The following is a 17,071-nucleotide window of genomic DNA, read 5'->3' as shown; positions in this document are numbered from 1 at the left end:
GACAAATTAGAAGTACCATGGGAGTTCAGAGTAGGGCTGGGAGGACCAAGCAGTCCAGGACTCCCTGGGAGGAACAGTATTTGACATAGGCTCTAAAGAAGGTTTTAAACTTTTCTGCTTGCCTACTCTTTAAGTGAACTCAGGGGGAAAAAACTCTCTTGCCTCATACATTTTAACTTGACATCTGAAATGTTTCATTATAAGGTTAAATAGTTATGAAGGATAGTATTTCTACCATATTGTAAATATTGACCTTGTAGAATAAAATTACACTCTTAACTGTATCAAATGGAAATGAAATAACAGGGCAATTTTTTATTTTGCCTTTTTATTGCAGGATCACTTATATAGAGTAGAATGCACAGATCTCCAGTATGCAACTCAGTTTTTTTTTTTTTTTTTTAAGATTTTATTTGTCAGAGAGAGAGCAAGCAGGGGAAGGGGCAGGCAGAGGGGGAAGCAGTCTCTGCTGAGCAGGGAGCCCAAAGCCAGACTTGATTCCAGGACCCTGGGGTTGTAACTTGAGCTGAAGGCTGATACTTAACCCACTGAGCCACCCAGGCATCCCACAACTCAATTCTTTTTTGTCGGTGTACCTGCCACCCAAACTGAGGTGGGGTCTATCTCCAGCATTCCAGAAGGCACCCTTGTACCCCCTCCCAGTCAATTCCTCCCCAACAGTGACCATTTCTCTGACCTCTATCACCATAAACTAGTTTTGCATGATCTCATTCGTTCTGCCTTCTTTTGAGCAGTGTGAGTTCTGTGAGATTCAAGAAGGTTGCTGACAGGTGGCAGTAGTTCATCATTTGTCTTTGTTGTATAGTATTCCATTGAGTCCCATTTTGAGATTTAAAAAAATCTTGTCTACTCTTAATGGACATTTTGGGTTGTTTCTAATATTTGGTTGTAAAACTACTCTAAGTGTTCTATATATTTTTTGGTGGACATAAATACTGGATGTGTTTGGGGTAGGTAGCCATGAGTGGGATTGCCAGATCACAGGATAAATACTGTAACACATTGGTATCCACCAGCATCTGTCAAAAATTATCCAAATGAGTCAGAAATTTTATTTCGTGCCTTTCTTTACTTTCTTGAACTCATCATTCCATTCTAGTTCTTTCACAGAATTTTATCCCAATATATTTCTAGACTTGAAACTCTTCTATTCATTATCATACTTCTTTTTTTAAAAAGATTTTATTTATTTATTTGAGATACAGTGAGCAAGAGACATAGCATGAGTTGAAGAAGGAGCAGAGGAAGAGGGAGAAGCAGACTCCCTGCTGAGCAGGGAGCTGGATGTGGGTGGGACTGGATCCCAGGACTCCAGAATCATGACCTGAACAGAAGGTAGACACTTAACAAACTGAGCCACCCAGGTGCCCCAATCTATCCTACTTCTTTTGATCTAAAACATGTATATAAACTGAAATAGACATTGGAAATTTTTCCTTTGCCCATAGAACTCTAAGTATCTTTCTTTTGGATTAATTTATCATTACAATGATCAGATACACAGTTCATCAAAATAATATTGGTTATTTCATGCATTGACAAATAATTACTAAACATAAAGTAAGACAGTGTGGGAAATGCTCCTCATAATGAGATGGAAGGGGGTGGTTGATGGCAGTGCTTCTCATACTTTAAGATACATAGGACCATCTGGGGATCTTGCTAAAATGCAAATTCCGATTCAGAAATTCTGGAGATGGGGTCTGAGATTCTGCTTTTCTAATAAGCCCACTGCGGAGGCTGATGCTGCTAGTTCACAGGCCACACTGAGTAGCAAGGGTTCGTGATCCCAAAGGAAGATGATTCCCTTGTACTTTTTGTGTACCCCTGGGAAGCCTTTGTGTACCCCAGGGTAGGGCTATCCCCTGTGAAGACCACTTCTCTGAAGGATGCTAAGACGGAGTTGGCCATTTTCAGACAGGATGCCCATTTATGCAGTTGGGACTGGATATTTCAAGGACTGGTTTGAGTGGTTTTAAGAGTCCACTGGGGGTGAATCCCAACAAGTAAAGTTTGTGGCTGGGCGGTGGATGGCCTTGAATTCCATGCCAAGGAGTTGGGCTTAATACTTAGGCAGAAGGGGGCTGTGGGGCATTATGAGCAGGGAGCTGGTATGAGCAGAGAGCGTTGGGGAGACTGATGTGTTGAGCAGCTTGTGGAATGGCTGGGAAGGAGTTAAAGCCGAGGGCTGGCAGCAGTGACAACGCTATGGGTTTGAAGATGAGGTTGGCTGTAGTTATTGGGATTTGCCTGTGATTTTTATCTCCACCTCCCCAGCTTTTGAACTTTTGCCCTGGTTGTACAGACTTGGTTTGCTGTCAGTATTTCCTGAAGTGTGGGTGACATTCCTCTGGGGGGTACTTGAGATGTTTATGCACGGAGCTCAAGGTGATTTAACGCGGAACACAGACGTGGCCTTAAGAAACACCCAAACCCAAGAGCCCCCAGCATCCCCTTCTCAGCCTCTCTCAGCCCTGATGGCATCTGGAGAAAGTCTTTAGCACCTCGCAGGCTCCCATTTTCCTTTTGTTGGTAGAGAGCAGGCAGCTTGGGCTCAGGGCCTCTGGTAAGCAATAGTCTCTAGATAGAATTTTACAAACTTTTTGTTTTTGTTGAATTCCTTTTTTGTGTCGCAGGATGGCACGTGGTCCTAGTTTTCCCCTCACTGTGGTGACACAAAGCCGTTCATTTCAAATGCGTTCATTTCAGTAGGAAAAGTGAGCCGATTGACTCGATCATATGGAAGAAATAATAATGCTGGCGGCATGTGGATACAGCAGAAGCCATGGTGGTGACACGCCATGATTCAACTTGGGGAAACATTGGGTTAGACCGTGTGACGGAAGCCAGCGCGTGCCATAGCTCTGTGCCAATGCCGGAGAGGCTTGGGTGGGGGGCGGGGAGGGGTCGTGGCGGTGGGGAGGGGGGCTGCAGGAATCGCAGTGCCTCCGTCAGGGGGCCCTGGGTCAGCCGGGTGAGTCCCACCGCCGTGCAGACCACAGCCTAACGCCTGCCGCCCCTTGCCTCTGCCCGCAGAGATCCGCACGCAGCTGGTGGAGCAGTTCAAATGCCTGGAGCAGCAATCAGAGTCCCGGCTGCAGCTGCTTCAGGACCTCCAGGAGTTCTTCCGCCGGAAAGCTGAGATTGAGCTCGAGTACTCCCGCAGCCTGGAGAAGCTGGCCGAGCGGTTCTCCTCCAAGATCCGCAGTTCCCGGGAGCACCAGTTCAAGTGAGGAGGGGGCGGGGGCGGGGCCCTGCGTCTAGGGGAGGCAGCAAAACACGAAGGAGGCAAAGACGCCCTGGAGGCAGATGGTGTGCTTTTAAGGCCTTGGGGATGCCAGTTACGGACCCTTCTGTGGGTGACTTCCTCCGTGGAGAGTGAGGATAGAGGTTGTTCTCATGCATAAGGATGCTGCAGGGAGTGAGTGAGGAACTCGGAAAAGTGCTTGTCACAGACAGTACGTGCTCAGTAAATTGTCCTTGCTGTAGCTATTTTCCTACCGAGCACCAGGCACTGAGCTAGTCTTCATCTGGGCCAGAGTGACCTCCCCCCTCCTTTCAGGACCCTCGGACCCTTTTATCTGGGGACCAGCCAGCCCACTTCCCAACTCCCTCACACAGGGATCTCAGAATCTCTTCTCCATGGACTGATGCTCAAGGCATCCCTTCTGCTTACTCCCCTGGAGGGTCGGTACTCTCGGCTCTTTCTCTGCTTCATTTATTTACAATACACAAACTCCCGGAGTCCTGATTTCTCTTGCTCCATACTCTGGGTTTGTGAGTGCAGATCCCCTCAGGCACTGACAGGGCAGCCTCTGAGTCTGCCAGCAACACAAAACCTCTTTGCCTTGAACCCACTGGGGCCAGCCTCTTCCAGCGCAGGTAGGAGGTAGCAACCTCACCGGGAAGGCGTTCACGGGGCAGGGTGCCTCTGTGGAGCTCTCTCTCTCTCTGCCATGCTCCCTGGACCTTCTCCTCCATCTCTCCAGCCAGTCGCCCTCGACTTCAGCAACTTGCTTCAACCCCCGACCTCTGGGTCTGATCCAGTTTTTCTCTCTACATTTAAAAAAGCTGTGGTGCATAGAACGCACATAATATAAAATCTACCATCTTAACCATATTTAAGCATACAGTTAGGTAGCATGAAGGATACTCACACTGGTGTGCGGCAGTCACTACAATACGCCCCCCACAACGCTTGTCATCTGGCGAAACAGAAACTCCATTCCCGTCAAACACTAACTCTGCATTCCCTCCCCCTCTAATCCCTGTCAACCACCACTGGACTTGTGGTCTCCATGAATCTCACTACTGTAGGGACCTCAGAGAAGTGAAATCATATAGCAGTTGCCCTTTTGTAACTGGCTTATTTCTTTTAGTACAATGTCCTCTAGCTCCCTCCCTATTGTAACCTATGCCTTTTTAAGGCTGAGTAATATTCCATTGGGTGTACACAGCACATCGTGTGTATCTGTTCACCTGTCAGTGGACCCTACCTTACTTCCACCTTCTTCCCTATGTTTTTTTGCCTTCTGCTCTGGTCAGGGAGCGCTCTTCCTTTTAACTCCCGTAAACATCTCCTCTCAACTGTGCTACCGCATTCAAACACTCACTTTTGTGGAAATTTTTTATCGAAGAGCAAAAATGCGTTGCATCTTTGCAAATACGCCTTGTTTTTCTACCCAATGTCATTTATTCAGACTTAGCCTGCAGGAGGAAGCTGCTGCTTCTTCTTCTTCTTTTTTATTTTTAAGATTTTATTTATTTATTTGACAGAGAGAAATCACAAGTAAACAGGCAGGCAGAGAGAGGCGGGGGAAGCAGACTCCCCACTGATCAGAGAGCCTGATGTGGGGCTCGATCCCAGGACCCTGAGATCATGACCTGAGCCAAAGGCAGAGGCTTTAACCCACTGAGCCACCCAGGCACCCCTGGGGAGAAGCTTCTATTAAAATAGCATCCAGGCACTGTCTAGGCCCTTTCACACACATTATCTCATTTTTTTGTTAGATATTTTTGGGGAGGAGAGTGGGGAGAAAGTTTACTTTTTTTTTTTTTTTTTCTTTCCAAATGATGAAAGTAAAATGCTCATTGTATGTAATTTAGAAAATACAGAAAAACAAGGGGGAAAAAGTCACTTGCACAGTCCTGCCCTTTGGAAGCAATGCTGCTCCCATTTTGGTGCCTTCTCTGGCCTATCTTTTCATCCTAACAACAGCCATGACAGTTTACCGAGTGCAGTACTGAGCGCTTGGGGCCGGGTGGGGGTCATTGCTCAGTCTTAAAGATGAGGACAGTGCAGCTCTGAGAAGCAGCTTATCCAGGCATGTCTGTGGGCCAGTCATTTCAAGAAGATGGATTTGAACCGTCATTCTCATTCTGCCTCATCGGCCTGAGATAAGAAAGGGCTGGCTGCAGCCCGAGAGCAGCGATGGGAACCGAAGTCTCCCCTAAAACCAGAGATAGAGACACACTCACGGAAACACTTATCTCTGGCTGAGCTGTCACTGGAGCCATCCAGGGTGGTGTGGTCAGGCTGTGGCTTCAGCTCCTGCCTATCTCCTTCCTTCCATTTGCAGTGTGAATGTGGGGGAAAGGGGGAGATGTAAGGGCATGAGGGAGCGTGGGTGGGGGTCCCCTGTTCCCTCGCATTGCCTGTAATGGGCTCGGCCAACCCCTCATGGGTTCATTAAACAGAGGCCACCAGACGGAACAGGAGTCCCAGCTGGCAGTCGGGCCAAGCAGGCTGCTTGAGACACTATGAAATTCTAATTAGGGTGTGGGCTCAGGCCAGTGCAGCTGGCATAGGCCCTCTGCACGATGCTAATGTGGCTTTTGGAAGCAGGAGTCTCTAAGGGATGCCTGGACTAGCCCTTTGACCCCAGGGCCAACCAGTGCTACCTCTTTGGAGCTCAGTGAACAGGATCTGTGCTGGGCTCTGGGTCCTTTGTCCTGCTGTCCAGAGAAGGCTTGTCTTGCTGTCTTACAGTTACTTCATTTAAGAGTGTCCATCTCTCTAGCAGGTAGCCTCTCAGGACATTGAGGGCAGGGCCCAGATCTTGTTATCTTATTCCCACTGCAGTGGGCCCCAGCGCCAGAGAGAGATGGGGTATTTGTGCATGAGCAGGAGCAAGGGAAGGAGAAAATGTACTTAGTCTGTAAAACCTACTCTGGCTGAGAGATTTTGTTTAGAGAGGGAGTTGAGTTGCCCAAGATAGCCCAGTAAATGAGTGGCCGGGCTGGGACAGAAACTGTCTTAGTTCCTTCGGCTGCTGTAGCCAAGTACCATAGACCAGGTGGCTTGTAAATGGATTTCTCATCATGCTGGGAGCTGGAAGTCCATTAGTTTGCAATCATTTGATAGTTTCTTTCTTTTATCTTTTTATGTTTGATTGTTTATCTCTTTCTTTCGCTAGAGGGGAAATCCCACCGTGGCAGGAACTGCCTCTCCTGTTTCTTCTGATAAATCAGGGCCTGGTACCTCATAGGTCCTCAGTAAATACTGGCTAAATAAACAAATCAACAAATCCAGAGTTTTACGGGCACACCGAGGAAGCACCGGGTCAGACTCAGAGGAGGTAACACCTGAACACTGAGGCCTGAGGAGCAAACAGGTGGCAGAACTCAAAGAACATGGCCAGAAGGCCTGGGTGCCTGCCCTGACTGTACCAGTTGTGGGCATGTCCCCCCTCAAGAGAAGGGACAGTGTTTGAGAGCAGGAACTGTGTTTTGTTAGTCTTGGTGGTTCAGCATACCACACAGTCCAGGAAAATCAGAGGCCTCAGTGATATGTGATAGTAGAAAAGAAATAGATGATGATGGTATTATCCTCCAGATGTTCGACCTGCCCCAGTTAAACCCTCAGGCCCACCACTTGAACCTTTCTTGGAATCATGTGCTACAGGGTGCTCAGCCCCAGTGAGCTCAGCCCCACTGAGCCCAGCCCTGACAGTGCCAGCATGGCTGCATTCTCAGCGTGCAGACCGCTGATTCTCATTGGGTCTTCACGTGGTGGAGAGCAGAGAGAGAAAGCAAGTTCTCTCCTGACTCTTCTAAGGGCACTAATCCCATTCATGAGGGCTCTGCCCTAATTCTAATTACCTGCTGAAGGCCCGATCACCTGATAACCGCCATACTGGGCAGTATATGGCATATATATGTATATACATATATATGCCATATACTGCCCAGTATGGAACACATATAAATATATGTGTTCATACACACACACACACACACACACACACACACACACATATATATATATATATATATATATAATATGATATATGACTTTTAAGGGAACCCAGACATTCAGTCCATAATAAGAGCTCAGGTCTCTTGATCTTGATTCCTCCATTTGCTCTTTATCTTCCCAGGCAATTAAAAAAAAAATACACACACACACACACACACACACACACACACACATGCAGCTGCCCAGGAGGTACTTTGATGGACATAAATGTAATACATGTAATGCTGGTTATCTATTCTGTGTAACAGCAATACTTGGTATTAAAACGCAGTACCTCATGGTTTAGGGGGTCAGGAATTTGGACAGGGCTCAGTCAGGTGATTTTCCCGCTTTATGGGTCTTTGACTGGGATCACTGATGATCAGTGGCTGGCAGCTGGGCTGGGTCCAAGAGGGCTTCACCTATATGCATGGTGTTTTGGTGGGCATGGTTGCAAGGATGGGCCCAGCTGGGCTGCCTCCTTCCCTGTGTGGTGTCAGGGCCTCTATACCTAGCATTTCAGCTGGGTGTCTGACACGGTAGCTCAAGGCCCAGAGAGAGCAGTAGGGGAGCCCCAGTCTTCAAGGCGAGGTCTGGAACTGGCCCAGCACCGCCTCTCAGCCTGAGCTTAGCTTCAAGGAGATAGGAAAGAAAACCCTTCTCCCATCAAAGGATTTGCAGCCCTCTTGGATCCTCCTCACTGAACAGCAGTCAGGGAAGGCATCTGGAGGCAGTGGCTTTTAAGCAGAGACCTGAGGGATGAGAAAGGGCAGTCTTGGGGGCAGCAGGAGGGGAGGAGCGGCCAGTGCAGCTGGAACTACTGAGGCACTGTAAGTATGGGGGGGAGCATGACCCCATTTCTGTTTTTGAAAGATGACCCTTGATTGGGGGCAGCACGCATGGAGCAGACGGATGGTGATGATTGCCAGAGGCATGGCAGAGCAGGCCAGGAGCGGGTGGGCCGTGCTGGGCAGTCTTTCAGAGGTAGGAGTGGAAAAGAAGAATCAAGGATATCTTCCCTTTCTGACTTGACAGAAGGACTTGAAAAGAGTGAGGCAGAAGCTGCCATCCTGTGCCGAAATCATCTGTGTTCTCGTCTGTCCCCTTTTGACAACCCCTGGGTGATGGGCTCGGAGATGGCAGCGAGGGTGGCTCTTGACCCGGGGGCCTGAACACCCAGCACCAGGTTTGGCATATGGTTGGCACTAAACGTTTGTTGAACGAACGAATGAAGCTCAAGTGGTAATTGGAATTGCTCTGCGGTGGGGCTGGTGGGAGGCAGGGAGGGGGACATCTGTCTTCTGGCTACCCTAGGAGCTTGGTGGGGCCATTTGGGCGAAGGGTTACCCACTCCTTGTGCCCGGTGCCTGACATAGTGTTGCTGAGAGGACCGTGTGTGGGCTTCGTAGTGCTGTCCCTGACTAGGGAACTGGGATCGCAGATGTTAGAACACGTGTTTAATAAAGTGTGGTCCCGACACAGCATCACATGGAGACTTGCCAGACATGCAAAATCTGGAGCCTCCCCTCAGACCTGCTGAATGAGAAACTCCAGGGGTAGGGCCCAGCAATCTGTATTTTAAAAAGCCCTCCAGGGGATTCTGAGGGTTATTTATGTGTAAGAGCACCCATTGTGATGATTTTCCAGATGATAAATTATGTACAACTCTCTCTAGGCCCCTCTGGCCTCCGAGCCCCCTCTCCTTCCCCAGAGTCAAATCCATAAACCACTGCTCTTTCCCAGCCAGCCCTCGCCTGAGGTTGGCTTATCCTCTTTAAGACCTGGAACTGGGGGCCCTTCCTGAGTTGGCGGGGGTGCACCACAGCTCCAGATTTCCATCTGGAATATTAGCTCTACCTGCAAATAGCGCCGTGTGTGTGAGGTGATGTTCTTTTCTATTCTGATGCTTTTAGTTTGTGACATCTCTTACCTCCCAGGGGATATACCTGAGAAAAATACTTTCTCTAGCAGGTTAAGTAAGTGTTGACCGCTGTTATTTGGATAGCTGTGGGGGAAAAAAAAGCAAATGTGTTTAAAATTGGGAAAGTCAGATTTTGGAAAGAACTGGGAGGTGCTTGGCTAGCTGGTGAATAATGTTTAATATTCTCTGCAGTGAAGGTCTGGAGCATCCCTCAGCTTCATGGAGTGGTTGGCAGGAGATTCCAGCCAGCAACTAACCTTTCTGCACACATGTAGTATTTCCCTAAAAAGATGCTATAATTTAGATTTAACCTTTCAGGTGAATCCTAAGCAGAGAAGCGCTTTTGCCGTAGGTAAGTTGAACCTCTGTGTGCAGAGGATTCAGAATGCAAAGGTTTGCATAGAACAAGGCAGGGACAAAGGGAAAAGATCCTCCAGGTGGGGCTCCTGTCTCATTCACAGCTACTTCTATTATTATGACTAGTATCACACTAGCTTTCCAGTAATACTTTCCAAGAGCTGGTATTCTCCCAGTATGGCATGCCAGCCGGATCTTCCCTGATTGCTCGGTGCCTGTGCTGTGCTGGTTGTTCAGTCTTTCAGATACCCATCACAGCCACATTACCATGAGCCAAGGGTTCTACTAGGTGTCCTTTTTTTCCCTTAAGATTTTATTTATTTATTTGATAGAGAGAGAGCAGGCATATACATGTGCACAGAGGGAGTGGCAGCGGGAAAGGGAGAAGCAGGCTCCCCGCTGAGCAGGGAGCCCAACCTGGGGCTCGATCCCATGACGCTGGGATCATAACCTGAGCCAAAGGCAGGCGCTTAATTGACTGCGCCCCCCAAGAGCCCCAGCTACTAGGTGTCTCGCATGCATTGCCTCATTTAATTTCGTAGTAAACATTTGCGACCTTTGAGGCAAGTACTAGCTCTGTCTTTTTAGTTGAAAACATGGAGATTTTTTTGAGAAATTAAGGAATTTGCCCAGAGGGACACAGCTAGAGCAAGTAAGTGGCAGAGCTAGAATCCTAATCTTGGTTTATCTGGTTCCAAAATGCGAAACTGCTTCAAGCAGCACGACTTTGGGTATCCGCTCACGTCCCCGGGCTGGCTTAGCGTTCCTGCGAGCTGCCCATCTGTCTAGACCAGCGCTGCGTGTGTGGGCATTTAGAGTTCCCTTCTGTCCTGGCCAGCTCCCGCTCTTCTCAGCAGAGCCAGCTCAAGTCTCATTTCCCCTGGGAAGCCCCTGCCCTAGATCCCAGGCGCCTCATCCTCTGCTTCTCCTCTGGCCTCCCACGGTGATCTGTATGTCCCTCTCATTATTATTATCAGATGACCAAGAAATGATCCAGCTCATACACCAGTCCTCCCACTCCAGTCTGCTGGCCGCTTGAAGGCAAGGGTCGTTTCTAGTCTCTCCCTCTCTGATCAGTAATAGAAGGTTTTTTGAATGAATAGCTGAAAAGACTGAGATATTACCAAATACTTTCTTCAGACACATGAAAGCAGTAGACTTACTTTGTGTGGCTGCCGAAAGGAGAGAGGTGAGGTCCAAGGGTAGCATTTTCAGAGAAACAGACTTCACCTTGACCTTGAGAACATTCCAGTAGCTAGAGCTATCCAGGAAGGAAAGGGCTGCCTTGAAAATGTGAGTTCCCGTCCAGGGAGTGTGTGCACAAAGGCCAGGCATTTTAAGTGGACATTACTGTAATATGAGAGATGGCCAGATCAGAGTGGTGCAGCTCAAAATGAGAGTGGGATCACTGAGAGCACATGAACCATACATATTGAATTATCTTTTTAGTTCTTTCAGTCTCCGTGGCTGGCTCAAGGAGACGGTCTCCGTTTGGTCACTAGTGTGTTGCTAATGCCTCACTAATCTAAGAGAATGGACCACAGGCACCAGCATCTGCCTGGAATTGAATGATGCTGTTTTGTTTTCCTTGAACTTACTTTTTCAGTTCACTTTTTATTTATGGCAAGTGATGCTGGTTTTTAAATTTTTATTTTAACTAAGGCTAGGGAAAGTCCTTGGTAAATAAATTCATTTAAGTAAAAATAAACAGTGAACAGGGAGGTATTAAGTATTGTGGTTTTGCAAAAATTGCAAAAATCCTGAGGCCCGTGTAAGACCCCCCCCCCAGGGTCCCTTTTAACTCCTCCTAGAGAGTAAGCACTTGCATCAGTACCCAGTCCGTCCCCACCTTGCTGTTTTCATTGCTGGGAGTAATTTCAAAGCAGAAGTCTCAGCCAAAGAGTGGCCTTTGCAATAGCTACAACCCCCTTTTCTCCTTCCATGTTTGTCCTTCTGGCCCTCTCCTAGATCTGTACCAGCTTTCTGAGAATCTGCAGAGACTAAAATCAGCAACTTCCGAAGTGTTAACCACGGTGTGGTTTAGTAATGTATGATATGCTCTATATAAATCTACACATGCATATCATCTACATTTTATTTTAAAAATGAAAAATAGTTGATGCAATGAAGGAGATTTTTTTTAAGAATACTTAATTTAGAGAGAGAGAGCGCACACCTGTGAATGAGTGGTTGGGGGAGAGCCAGAGGGAGAGAGAAACCCAAGCAGACTCCTCGCTGACCATGAGCCTAACCTGAAGCTCTATCTCAGGATCCTGAGTACACTACCTGAGCCCAAACCAAGAGTCAGATGCTTAACCAACTGGGCCACCCAGGTGTCCCAGTAATGAAGGAGATTTTAACAAGCAGTAATGTGCAGGGGATTACTTTTGACTCTATTCTATTAGACAAATAGGTTAATAACAACCTTCAAAGATTATATAGTACCTTACACTTTGCAAATTGCCTCCCCAGCCTTAGCTGCTTAAATGCTCCCAAGAATCCTGGTGGAACTGGGAGTCAGAAAAAGTGTCATCATCCCCACTTGACACACAAGGGGTCTGAAGGCCAGGCAGGGTGTGCCCTGGTTCAGGGTCCCCAAGTGATTGGTGAGAGAACCAACCAGAGGAGCTATGGGTCAGGGCCCTTCCTTGCCTAGCACTGCATGCACAATGGTGTGCTCATTTCACAGATGGATGAACCAAGGCTAAGGGGTTTGCAGGGAAAGAGAAGATGAGGTTGGCCCGGCATTGGTTAATGAGGCAGAGATATTCATTTTGGTACCAAGGATACTTTGAGCAAGTTAAAGGGGGAGCTCAGACATGCTGCTGGACACTAGAGCCAGTGTGCTGTCACTTTGAAGTATGGGGAATGACTGACTGACTGAATCACTCTGTCCCAGGGTGGAGGGGGAGTCCCAGGACCATTTGTATTGGGTCTTATAGTATATGTGAAAGTTTGCAGTGGGAGAAGGTAGTAATGGGAGGAGGAAAACCAACAACAGGAAACCTACCAAGGGTCATGTATCTGTACATCTGTCACTGGGTTTTTCCTAATAACCTAGTGAGGTGCTAGTGGTAATAATTAAGTGATGACATCAATTATTATTATCATATGCTGGGTTTGATGCTAAGAGCAGCCAATGAATTACCTCATTCAGTTCTTGAGGCACCCTTGGGAGGTGGGTGTTATCAACACTATTTCACAGATAAGGAAAGAAACACTTAACTGGCTTCTCAAGTCATCCTGCTTCCAACATGGGTAAGCAGATCCTGTCTCAGGTGACCCATAGATATGGTCTTTCCCCTTCAGAATTATTCTCTTTCAGGGCTGGCATTAGTCAAAGGTAGCTTCTAAGTCAGTGGGTTTCAACTGGCTCTCCCTGTTCTAAGAACTCACATTTACCACCTGCTTTGTGGTGGTTCTAAGGCAAAGCCCCAGGATAAACTCTTCACCTTCGCTTAGTTGGATGCTCTTATTCCCACCTGGCCTTCCTGCCCCAGTGAGCTCATCACAGGCCACTAAAACCTTCATTCAGCCTTGATCTCTGCCTAACTGCTTCCATTTCCACTGTGCCTTCTCTCAGTCCTGACTTAGCCAGTGAGCCCCAGAACAATCTATGTCCTGTTTTGACTTCACAGCTTTACATTCAGGCTTTCCTCTCCACACAGGAACCTCCCATCTTTGCCCTTTCCACCTGGCAAACTCTTATGTGTACTTCAAGGCCCAATGCAAATGTTCCTGGGACTCTCCCTCTAACCTGAGGCAGAATTAGCCCCTCCCTCCCTCCTCTAGGTTCCCATTCCTCACCCAGCATAACAGAGCAGATGTCTGTTACTTACTCCTGCTTAGCATCTCTCCCCCTTTCTTCTGATAACATCGTTGAGATTTTTCCTCTGGGGAATCATCCCTGAGCAATGGAGGGTATGAAATTGGCTCTGCATCCTCTTGGTCCCAGATTTTTAATTGAATGCAGCATGATTCCAGGACTCGTAGTGGACTGCAGTGGGGAGGCTGTCTTTCCCCCGGGATTATTATCAGCCAGGATATTTTTGGTCCGTAGAAGGCCTGTCTGAGAGTGAAGCCAACACAGAGAGAGGAAAGCAGAGCCAAGAGATGGGGACACCAAGACCAGATCCTGAGGGCATCCTTTGAGTTCCTGAATCCAGCTGTCCCTGAGGCCAACTTCTTCCTATTCCTTTATATTTTTTTGATTAAAATGTTTGATCCTTTAAATTTTCCCTCCTCCCACTTACTATCATTTTTGCCTAAGCCAGTTTGAAGTATTTCTGTCACTTCAACTAGAGGAATCCTGACCAATAACCATAATAATTCTTAGTTTGCATTAATTGTACCTAGTAGACTGTGAGCCTTATCAAGGCACTTCTAGTCATCTTTTCAGCCTGTGACTAGAGAGTGCTAAGAACATGACAGATGTTCAAAAAACATTAGAAGAGCGAGTGAGTGAATGGGTGAATGAATGAATGAATTTGATTCTGCCAAGGACTATGAAGGAATACAAAAAAATACAAAAGATTATTCCTGCCTTCAAGGGGCTTATGGAATAAGTGAGGGAATATGCCGCATGAATGTGAGTGGTGATTGATGAACTAAGTAACAGTATAAAAGATGTCTGGAGGTAACTGTCTTGAGTAGATCCAAATGAGCAGTTTGGACAGATCTCAGGTAACCCCTGAAGGAAGAGCCTTGTGAACAAGACTTCTGAGAGTGGGTTTTTGCTGTGTGGCAAGAATACCGGAAGGCATTCCAAGCGAGTGAAGACGGAATGGACACAGGTGCCAAGGCAGGAATGCCCACGAGCTAGGAAGAAGTAGCTCCTGCTTCCCAGATTTCGGGAGCCTCATTGTCCTGTCATTGAAGCTAAATACATGAAAGGGTCCTACATAATGACCATCCACTGTTTTCATTTTTGTGCTTCTTATGAGGCTTTTCAAATAAATAAGTTGGGAGATCAGGAACAAAAAAAGCCTTTGTCAGCTCATGTATAAGCATTTTTTGTTTTGGAAAACACAGTCGATGTTGTCGATATCTGAAGGCCCTCATTGGCCACTGAATCACTCACCCACTCATATGACAGATGAGACAGTAAAGCCTCAGAGAGGTAGAGTGACAAGCCCCCAAAACACACAGCTGATTAGCAGCAGAGTCAGGATCTGAACGTCTTCAACTCCCAGTACGATGGCTTCAGATTCCTTGGGAGGCAAAAAATAGATAAATGAAGAAACCCATCACTAGCTAAGAGATTTTGTCCACTGCATGGAGAAGGTTTCTGCAAGTGGAGAGGGGGATGAGAGAAAGGGCTGGACTGGCCTTGAATGCCAGCTGATAGGGTCAAACTTTATCCTCTGCATCATGGGCCCATTCCTGTCTCAGATGGACCACAAGAAAGAGCCTGAGTGATCACATGAACTCTCCTTGGGCTCCTGATCCCCTTGGGGCAGCAGTCTGTTAGGAATTGAATTGTGTCCTCCTCAGATTCACAGGTTAAAGTCCTTTCCCCCCAAAGATTAAAAAGTGACCTTATTTGGAAAGAGATCATAAAGTTAATATAAGCGTAAGTGTGGGTGCTAATCCAGTATGACTGGTGTCCTTTTGAAGCGGGGTCATTTGTACACAGACACATGCAGAGGGTAAGCATGTGAACTCGAAGGCAGAGGTTGGGTGATATGACTACAAGCTAAGCAACACCAAAGATTGTCAGCAAATCACCAGAATCTAGAGGAGAGGCATGGAACAGGGTCTCCTCACTGCCCCCAGAAGGAACCAACCTGGTGACACCTTGATCTCAGACTTGTGGCCTCCAGAACTGTGAGACAACACATGTCTGCTGTCTATGTCCCCAGCGTGGTCCTTCGTTATGGCAGTACCAGCCTAGATGCTCACCCTGTTCGTCAAGGCCCCAGCGCGTGCTCCCTCTCCAGCCTTGTCTCTACCCCTGGTCACTTCCTGTGTGAGTTGTGGCCACACATACCTTCCCTCAGTTTTCCACAGTGTTCATGCACACACAGCCCTCACACTGCTGGGAATGCTCTCCCTTACCTCCGGGTTATGCCGAAACCTCCCCAGCCTTCTGGTTCTAGCTTATCCTTCTGGATACTTTTCATCTCTTTAGCGTACTGTGTGTCTGGGCCTGCCTGGCACTAGAGGAACAGTGGTCAACGTAACGGATGGAAGCTTGAGAGGAGGCAAAGACCAGAAAGAGAAAGTAAATGAACAGCACCAATCTCAGGAATGGTGATGCGGTGCTAGAGACCAAGGAGCCACTGAGGGTCAGGGAAGGCCTCATGCAGGTGAAACAACTCGACTGCAGTCTCAGTGACAGGAAGGACCTGTATGGTCGACTGATACCCACTTCCGTCTTCCTGGGTTGAAGTGACCCCCATTTCAGACTCTTGAGGCACCATGCATTTCTCCTTCATAGCCCCCACCACTGATGCAATTTTCTAATTTATTTACGTGATTATTTGATGATCACCTGAGGCCCCCACTGGGCTGTACACTCCATGAAGTAGGGAACGTGACTCATTTTGCTTACCACTGCCTGGCGCAAAAGACCGCGCTCAGTTAATATTTGTGGAATCACTGAATCACGCTCCACGCAAGGGCGATGAATTCCAAATCCTGCTCGGGGCAGCTTAGGTAGCAAGGAGTTACCCATACCTTTTGGGCCCTGGAACTAATAGAGGGAGCTCTTTTCAGGGGCAGCTTTGCAGGCAGTCTTCTGAGCAAGACCCAAGGACATGCTGGAGGAGAGCAGGAAGCCAGAGGCAGGGATTTGGCATCTTGGGGATGGTGTCAGCTGCACGAGCCTGCCTCTCTCCCAGAGGAACCACAGTCCCAGGGCAGGGGGTTTGGATCCATCTGCAGTGTAGGGCTCTGCAAAGCCTGGAAATAGGTTCTGTTTGCTAAGCGGAATTTTCCAGCCCCCAGCTGAGAAGCCAGAGAAGCTGGCTCCTTGCTAATTTCATTTCCCTTGCTCCCCAGCTTGGCAAGGCCCGGCTTCTCTAGCTGCAGTCTCTTCGAGCTTCATACCCAGCTCCCCTAGCCAAAGAAAGAAAGCTGTGACTCACCAGAAATTTTCATTGCTGTTTTCTGGCCAAAAGAAAAAAAAAAAAGAAAAAGAAAATAGATATACATATATATGTGAAAGTTCTCACATCATGCCCTAGCTCAGCAGCTTCTGCCGGCTGCATAGACAGTGGGATGCAAGATGGGAAAAGCAGAAAGGCTGTTCAAGATGTGCATGAGAGGAGAGAGCATCTACCGGGTTCACTGCGACATCTTCCAAAAGCGTGGCCACAACAGGCAGAAATGGCTGCTGGCACGGAGAACTGGGTCTTAGGTCAAAGGGGTCCTGTTCTCAAAAGGGACAAATAACCTCCTAAGAAAGGACGGTGGGTGTCCAGTTCTGCCCTGTGTGGTTTGGGTGCTTCTTTGTGCAGTCCCCGTACAATCCAGATGGCCAGTGGGATGGTGACTGATAAGCTTGCCAAGAGCCCTTAACTCCCTACATCTGT

General features: G+C 47.8%; 1 protein-coding gene across 6 annotated transcripts in view; it reads left to right on the top strand.

Annotated features, from left to right (window-relative positions):
- The window catches only part of SRGAP3 (SLIT-ROBO Rho GTPase activating protein 3), a 251,163-nt gene that overhangs the window by 115,568 nt on the left and 118,524 nt on the right, over positions 1 to 17,071 (top strand). For all 6 annotated transcript variants that reach the window (XM_059390216.1, XM_059390215.1, XM_059390214.1 and 3 more), the window contains exon 2: positions 3,058 to 3,250. In XM_059390216.1, the coding sequence (XP_059246199.1) occupies positions 3,058 to 3,250 (193 nt within the window). The remainder of the gene's footprint in view (positions 1 to 3,057; positions 3,251 to 17,071) is intronic.

Source organism: Mustela nigripes, chromosome 2, assembly GCF_022355385.1.
Source record: "Mustela nigripes isolate SB6536 chromosome 2, MUSNIG.SB6536, whole genome shotgun sequence".
NCBI classification, from domain to species: Eukaryota; Metazoa; Chordata; class Mammalia; order Carnivora; family Mustelidae; genus Mustela; species Mustela nigripes.
This window is presented reverse-complemented; position numbering and strand designations above follow the sequence as displayed.